The sequence below is a fragment of the Ochotona curzoniae genome, unplaced genomic scaffold, assembly GCF_017591425.1.
Source record: "Ochotona curzoniae isolate NIBS_2020 unplaced genomic scaffold, NIBS_Ocur_1.0 contig_2723, whole genome shotgun sequence".
NCBI lineage: Eukaryota > Metazoa > Chordata > Mammalia > Lagomorpha > Ochotonidae > Ochotona > Ochotona curzoniae.
The window spans coordinates 1,841,981-1,851,020 of NW_024465573.1; the positions used below are offsets into that span (position 1 = coordinate 1,841,981).

General features: G+C 41.0%; 1 protein-coding gene across 1 annotated transcript; it reads right to left on the bottom strand.

Annotated features, from left to right (window-relative positions):
* Window positions 1-2,433: 2,433 nt before the first annotated feature.
* On the bottom strand, window positions 2,434-3,393 carry LOC121153952 (olfactory receptor 145-like). Its single transcript, XM_040976711.1, has one exon. It carries the CDS (start codon window positions 3,391-3,393, stop codon window positions 2,434-2,436), a length of 960 nt encoding a protein of 319 aa, XP_040832645.1.
* Between the last annotated feature and the right edge of the window lie 5,647 nt (window positions 3,394-9,040).

A 9,040-nucleotide genomic window follows, 5' to 3' on the forward strand; every position in this document is an offset into this window, starting at 1 on the left:
AGTGCAGCCTCAGCACAGTATCACAGGAGGTGGAGAGTGGTGAGCCAAGAGCTGGGGCTGTGGAGACCACGGTGGATATCTGACATAAGAACCCAGACCTGTAACTCGCTGGAGGTTGTGGCACAAGTGGCTGCAAGCAAAGAGTTGTGTGCCAACTGCAATAAGTAAAATCGCATTGTAGACCTGTGGGTAATACAGCTTAGAAACTTGCCCCAAGAAGAAGACTCTGCTAACCAGAAGTACAATGATCAAGAGCAAAAGAAGAAACAAAGGCACAATGAATATTACTGAGCACTCCCCTGCAAAGGAGCAAAACCCTATGCCAACCTTAGAGTTAACTGAGGAAGACATCGAGAAAATGGGGGACACAGAATCCATAAGACTCATTTTGAAGATTCTGGTCAAAAATGAGAAGCTCATGCAAGAGTTCAAAGAATTTAAGGAAGCAGTAAAGCAAATCAAGGCTGGTATATCAGAAATTAAGAACACAGCAGAGCAAATTACAAGTACAGTGGAGAGTCTCCAAAATAGAATGAAGCAAGCAGAAGAAAAAAATCTCAGAATTGGCAGATATCTCCTGTCACCAGGGGGAAGCAAACAAAAAGCTGGAAACAGAGCTGGATCAGGCCAAAAAAAGTATTCAAGAATTGAAAGACACTATTAAGAGGCCAAATATAAGAGTTATGGGAGTCCCAGAAGGTGCAGAAAGAGAAGCTGAGATTGCAAATATATTTAATGAAATAATCAAGGAAAATTTCCCTAATCTGGAGAAAGAATTGGGAAACAAGATCCAGGAGTGACACAGAACTCCCAACAGGCTTGATCAAAAGCGATCTTCACCAAGACATATGATTATCAAACTCTCTTCAATTGAACATAAGGGAAAGATCCTTAAATGTGCACATGAAAAACATCAATTGACATATAAAGGAATGCCAATTAAACTCACAGGAGATCTCTCACAGGAAACTCTACAGGCAAGAAGAGAATGGAGTGACATATTCCAGATTCTAAAAGAAAAAAATTGTCAGCATAGGATAACATACCCTGCAAAGCTTTCTTTCATCTTTGAAAATGAAATAAAATTCTTCCACAGTAAAGAAAAGCTAAAAGAATTTGCCTCTTCCAAACCTGCCCTACAAATGATACTTCAAGATGTTCTCTTGACAGAGAAGAGGAATAGCACTTACCAAAACCAAAGGCAAAGGGGAAGAACATCCCAGTAGACTAACAACAGAAGACTAAATCAATGAACAACCCATTCCTAAAATGACAGGACCAAAGTACCACCTATGTATATTTAACTCTGAATGTAAATTGCTTAAGCTCAATCAAACATCATAGATTAGTAGACTGGATTAAAAAAGCAAAACCCATCTGTTTATTGTCTGGAGGAGACACACTCCAACAAAGATCAGCGGAAACTCTATCACATGGGTTTTGTTGTTTTCTGTTGGTTTCATCTCTTCAAAACACTTTCTTCTGATTAAATCATTCAGTGACTCGTAGATCATGCAGTGGCATCATTTTCTTCAAGAAGGTTCTTGATTTTCATTTCTTCAGCTACACGTTAGACATTTAATAGCATGTTGTTTAACTTCTTGGTGTTGTTAATTTCTTTTTTCTCTCGGATGTTGATTTTATTTTGTGGATCTTCATTTAAGGGAATGTACAGTAGTTGTGTATTGGAGGCTGTCATAACTAGTAACATGTCATTTAACTTCATGGTATTGTGAATTTCTATTTTTCTTTCTATTATTGATTTTGTATCATGAGTTTTCATTTAAGGGAATGTACAGTAGTTATGTAAAGGAGACTAACAACCAGATGTGAGGATGCAGTGTGGTATGCATTTCTGTTTACAGACAAAAATGGACTTACAGTGAAACTGTTTATATTATATTTTGACAATAGGATTATGGACTCTCTGCCATTGTCCATGCCTGCAATGATGAACATATGACTGAGTATGAAGACCTATATGTTAGTAATGATATAAAGGAACTGGGGGGGGGCGCAGGAATGGACTTGGGGAGGAGATAATGGAATATGGAACTGTACTATAAAATGATAGAAATAATAATAAAATGTGAAAAAAAGTCAAAAAGGTTGTTTGCAAGGGAACACATAACTGGACCCTGTATCATCACATCCCTCCCATGAAGTCGTGCAAGACGTTACTATTATTCCAGCTTTTTCTCCATGCAACAAAACATTTCCTAAAGGAAACTGGGAAATGGACTATTCTGCAGATGCTTAATGGATGGGTGGACGCCTCAAGCCACACTTACATGCATTGTTCTGACTTGTGAAATTAGTCCTGAAACTAAGTATTAATTCTATTATTATATCACTTTCATACTATTATGAGTTCTTTTTCTGTCTAAGAATTTATAGTCACGTATCTTGCTAAAATCAGGATCTATAGCAAACTCACAGCTTTGAGATGAAAGTGGAGCTTTTCTTCCACATCTTGCTCAGTGCAGAGTGGACATCCTTGTTCCTCAAACTATAGATGAAAGGATTCAGCATTGGACCCACAATGGTATAAAAAATAGTGGCTACTTTATCTTGAGGTAGAGAGCCAGCAGGAGAGGGCTTGAGAAACATGAATGCCCCAGCTCCAAAGAAAAGACACACAGCAGTTATGTGGGAACTGCAGGTACGGAAGGCTTTGAATCGGCCGTGGGTAGAGTGGATGTGGAGGATGTTGAAGAGGATCTGGCTATAGGAAACAAAGAGAGTGACACTGGGCACTGTCACATTGATGCCCACCACAATGAAAGCCACCAGCTCATTGACATAGGTGCTTGTACAGGACAGCTGGAGAAGTGGATGAATATCACATGAAAAATGGTTGATGACGTTGCCATCACAGAAGGTGAGTCTCAGCATGCTTCCAGTGTGGGCCACGGCACCCACAAACCCCATTGCATATGTCCATGCTGTCAACCCAACACAGATCTGAGGAGACATGGTGACCTTGTATAGCAGTGGCTTGCAGATGGCCACATAACGGTCATAGGCCATCACTGTCAAGATACAGCACTCATCAATTACAAAGAAACAGAAGAAAAAGAGCTGAGTCATGCACTCAGCATAGGTAATGATGTTCTTTTTCAAAAAACTTATCAGCATTCTGGGTGTTATGACACAGGAGTAGCAGAGATCAATGGAGGAAAGGTTGAAGAGAAAGTAGTACATGGGAGTGTGCAGGTGAGAGTTCAGAACAATGAGAACAATCAGGCCCAGGTTCCCCACCACAGCCATGACATAGATGCCTAAGAACAGGAAGAAGAGGGGCAGCTGCAGCTCTGGCTGTTGTGTTAATCCCAGCAGGACAAACTCAGTCACTGAAGAGTCATTTTCTGAGGCCATTCTTCCCTCAGACATATCTGTGATAAGAGGAAAAACAAGAGCATTAAATAAATGAATGTAATAAAATATGTTGAAATGAAAGAGTGCAATAGAACAAATACATTTGTCATCTCATTTCAAGCCATACTCTAACCACATTGCAATCCAGGATGATGAAAAGAACTCAAACCCATTCCCTGTGTACCTTCATATTCACCCGTTTATAAAAAGGAGACAAGGAGTAAAGTTGAATGTCACGTTTGTCTGAAAGGTAATTTCTGGAGGAAGGAGAGTCAGGAAAACAGAGGAAGTAGTATTCACCCTTCTGCTGCAGGGTTCAATGATAAACCATGTGATTAAAGCTTCTCCAGGAATTTCACACTAGCAAGCGGCCTGATGAGTCTTAACAAGGAGTAGCCCAGAATAACTATTCTTTCTTGTTTCCAGACAGTTTGGAATCGAGGGATTAAGTTACGTGTCTCTGTCCCCTTGCTTCTGGAACACTACAGATTTCACTGAGCATAGTTCCAGGGCACAGCTTTGGGCAGCAGAACGCGCAATAAGCAGGGTTTGCCAATATTTCAAGTACAGACTGCATACACGACCCAAGGGTTTCTGTATGAGTGAGGAAATTCAAGGGACTTCATTAAAAGTTGGAAGACAATGTTTACCCTCTGTTTCCCTAGAGATCAGAGATGTGTTGCAGCTAACAGAAATTACCTACCCTGAGGTGCAGTGTAGTTCATTAAATGACAATCACATAACTCAATTAATGAATCACGCCTCCAAAGAGAAAAAGAAGATTCCTGATGAATTCACATCTTGCCTCTATCTTTGAAATATTATGCAGTTAGTACATATTGTAGATAATAAATATTTTTATGACAAAAACATCAGTGTTCATCTGCTCTGCCTCATTCCTGGAACCTAAATTTGATTTTATGGTGAATTCTTGTGCCACCGACAGAGGCTTATTGTACTGTCAGCTACTCTGTTACTGACTTGAATACATCATAAGAAAGCATCAAAAAGCCATGCAGAAGGCCACTTCTTTCTCCTTGTTTTTAATAGCACTTATTTTAGGAAAAATATTTACCTACAACTTTGAATAAACCATACTGTTACTACAGTCAAGAAATTAGAAATTTAGAAATTAGAAATAGTAATCTATAGCCATTTTAAGGTGTATAGAACCCAGCTGTATATAAACTAATAATTGTAATGTCAATGTAGAAGTCATAGGATGTGGTTCAGAACCTGCACTCTTTTTGTTGTTGTTGTTTTCTCTCTCTCTCTCTTTGAACATGCTGGTTACACAATATCATATCAACTAATTCTGGTACGTTATAAATTGTTACTGATGTAATGTCAGGGCTTTCAATTGATTGGGATGATACTCTTTCGGCTGTACCTTCAGACCAGAGACTGTCTCCCCATGAAACTGTTGAACTTATCTGCACAATAAGATGCTGGACTCTATGTTTTGTAGATGCTTGCAAGCAAAAAAATCTCAACTGAATTTGATCTGTGGTAATGCAACAAGATGGAAGAATCCACCATGGGGTTGGGGGAAGCGGGTTTTGGGGAGGGAAGGAGGGAATCCCAGTGCCTGTAAAACTGTGTCTCATGATGCAATGTAATAAAAAAAAAAAAAGAAATTAAAAAAAAAGAAATTAGACAGGGTGGAAATATTTCTAAAAGATTATATATTCAACCTTGAATATGATATTTTAATTGCTAGTTTTACATCCAAATAAGTGTAAAAACACTTTAGGAAGTATAAAAAAAACAAGGGTAAATATTACAGTGTAGAAATACTATAGTGGGATGATATAGTGGGATGATTGCTAGGTACTAATATCCAAACATTGGTGTGGAGAATGGAATTTGTGTTAAGTATTTATTAGTGGTAAGCACATTGCTATCCCACATGGGATTATTTCAGTTTATCAACAGGCTCTGGCTTCTGCTGCCCCACAACTATCAATAAGGACCTCAGGAGGCAGCGAGGATGCTTCAAATGGTGGGATTCCTGCCACACATATGGGAGACCAAATGAATGCCAGTAGGTACCATTACCTAACCTGGATCCTGGCTTTAACTCTCTACTATTGCAGGCATCCAGAGGATAAACAGGTAGATGGGGCTCTTCATGTCACTCACTTTCTCTCACTTTAATTACTTTACTTCATTAAAATAAACTGAGTGTTGATAAACATACAAAAGCAGAGGTCAACAAAATGTAAACTATCATGTACTCATTTTACAATAAAATACTTTAAAATCTAGTCGTTACCAAAACAGATCCAGGTTATTATTTTCAAATCCTAAAATTTGTTAGCAGACCAAACCAAAAATCCTTTAGTGAAAATTTTCATGAAACTTATGAGGCTGTTTTTTTTTTCATCTATGACAATGATGAAGACCTGACTAATTACAATGTGTGTTATCAATTGAAGCACTAAAAGCTTTCACATAGTGTCTCTGGCCTGCTGTAATACTAATAATTAGCCACACTCTTGAGTGTCTGGGGAAAACAGGAACCACAACCAAAACCAGAATCTTTATTGCAGAAAGCAGGCTGCTTATGTATCGCTCAGCACCAATCACTTCTCCCCGTAGATCCACTGGATGCTATAATTAGGCCAGTAGCAATGACATAATCACAGCGAGAGCATCAGCCTATTCCCATTACTTCCTGTTTGCTTACTGCTGGACCAAAACTAGCCTCCTGGCCCAGGGCCAGCTGCCATCTTACAATGACATCACCATAGCCCTCTAATTTTCCCCCACACCCCCCCCCACTCTCCCCCCAAATATTCACCACCCTCACCTCCCCCATTCCCACCACACCCCACATTATAATTACTTTACCCTCACCAAACAATCACCCCCCCAAAAACAACCCAAAACCCACCACCACCAAACCCCCACAACACCACCCAACCCCCACCACCCCACCACCCAAACACCCCACCCACCCCCCACACCACCCCCACCCAACCACCCCACCACCCACCACACCCCCCACACCCCCCCACCCACACCACCCACCCCCCCACCCCCAACCCCCACCACAACCACAACACCCCCACACCCCCCCACCAACCACCCCCCACCCCCAACCCCCATAAACCCCCACCCACCCCCCACCCCACCCACACCCCACCACCACCACACCCACCCCCACCCCCCCACACCCCAACCCCACCCCACCCCCACCCCCAACCCCACACCACCCCCCCAACCACCCACCCCACACCCCCCCCACCACCCACACCCCCACCCCCCCCACACCCCACAACAACCACCCACCCCACCCCCACCCCCCCACCCACCCACCCCCAACCACCCACCCACACCCCCCCCCCCCCACCCCCACCACACCCCACCCCCACCCACCCACCCCCACCCACACCCCCCACCCCCCCCAACCCCCACCCCCCACCCCCCCCACCCCACCCCACCCCCCACCCCACCCCCCCACCCCCACCCCACCCCCCCCCCACCCCCACCCCCCCCCCCCACCCCACCCCCCCCACCCCCCCACCCCCACCCCCCCCACCCCCCACCCCCCCACCCCACCCCACCCCACCCCCCCCACCCCCCCCCCCCCACACCCCCGTACGCTGCCCCACTCCCTCTCCACACCCCCCACCACACCCCCATAACCCCCCCCCCCCAATCAGGCTTTATTTTATAAAGTTATATTAAATTATAATGATATATATCATTATAATATCTTTATATAATATAAATATATATCATAATATATTACTTCTTTATTATAATAAAAATATATTGATAATATATATAATATATTGCTATATTATATAGTTCGCAAATATATCTATTATTAATTATATAATTAATATTATATATAATCTAATATTCTAATATATAATATATTCTAGAATATATTATTATATATAATATTATATATAATATATAATATATTATAGATTAAATACTATTATATATAATAATTATTATTAATATTAATATTAATATATATAGCAATATATAATAATATATATTGCTAAATATATAATATATTTAGCAATAGTTTAACAGAGGTTATCACATCCAGATGTGAAGACACATTGCAGTATGCATCTCTACATCTGAGTCAAAGATAGACACTGCTAAATATACCCTGAAAATAAGGTACTAACTCCTCGTCATTATCCATACCTATATGTCAGTATACACTTGAATGATGGACATATGATTGTTCATGAAGCACTACACAATGTAATAATAAAGTGTTGGATGTATTTAGACAATGGACAATGGACTGTCAGACATTGTCTCTACCAGAAATGTCAGGACACACTTAAATAGCAGACTAATGGAATGGTAACTCCTTATGAAAAGTTGTGACATTATGAAAATATCAACCTAGGGTTTGAAAATGTAAGGAGGGGAATCCCAGACTATACAGAATTGTAAGAAGTTGGCTGACCAATAAGTGGAGCATCCCAGGCCAGAACCAATGCCCATATGGTAGCCCTTTCCACCACATCACAGCCAGCCACAGTGCCCACACACACAGCTGGAGGTCACCTCCTCTAGGACCTGGCCCCAGCAGCCTCTGCATGGAATGCTCCTGTGCATGCATCCCTTTTGTCCTCAGCACTCAGGATACTCACCAGCACCTCCTCACAAAGACCCTTCCTAAACACCCACTCTAAAGTAGCTCACACGTACTCTCTGTATCATCACCTCCATGTGATCATTCTGCATAACCTCCCCATCACATGTCCTCACATGCATGTCTCCTCAAGAGCACCTGCCCTTCATCTGTATCTGTCTAAACAATCAGCCCTCTGAGACCTCACACATTCCATCTTTATCATCCTTCAGATCATAGAAATTAGAAACACTTGGTACAGGGTAGCTACACATCAAGCATTTCCTTACTAAATACTATATTATTTATACCACGTAATCTTCTGGTATAAAACATGAATGAAAAATATGAAAACAGACTGATAATGATGGGTTAGAGTTTGAAATCTATTTAGGAAGAAAACTATTTCTGTAACAATCATTTGTAAAGATTTATAATAAAGTCTTGCCCACTGAACACACAGAATGTTCAATTATCATGCTCCTGCTCTGAAATCCAACCAATAAAACCCTTTTTTTCCTGCCTAAAAAAGTTTTTTTCTATCCCCTCTACTGAAAAGAATATCTTCCCTCTCCATTTCTCACCATCCTCAGAGAGAACAGAGAGATTGCACCATATCCTGGAATGTCGAAAGCAAAACCCATTCTACTCCTCGTGTGGAAATGAAGCATTCTCACAGAACAAATGCCCTGGTAACAATTAATGAGGACTGCAACATTGAGAAATCAGGAGTGTGTCTACAATATCAACATGGTAATTCCATGAGCACAGCTTCACTTAATTCTGGATCACTCTGAGTCAAAACATTCACAATCTTTTATGGTATAATTATTGTGAAAATTGTGTACTGAAACACACTTATTTAAAAAGCTGACACAGATATTTTTTAAACTGTCAGGACGGTGATTAATGTAACTAAATAAAATTTTACTCTTATCTAAAACATGTGCATTTTTATTTAAATTCCTTATTCATTCTTTCAGGAATTTATGTATCATTTGATCAACCAAAAACTGACGTGATATGACTGACACTTATAGCTATCCATAT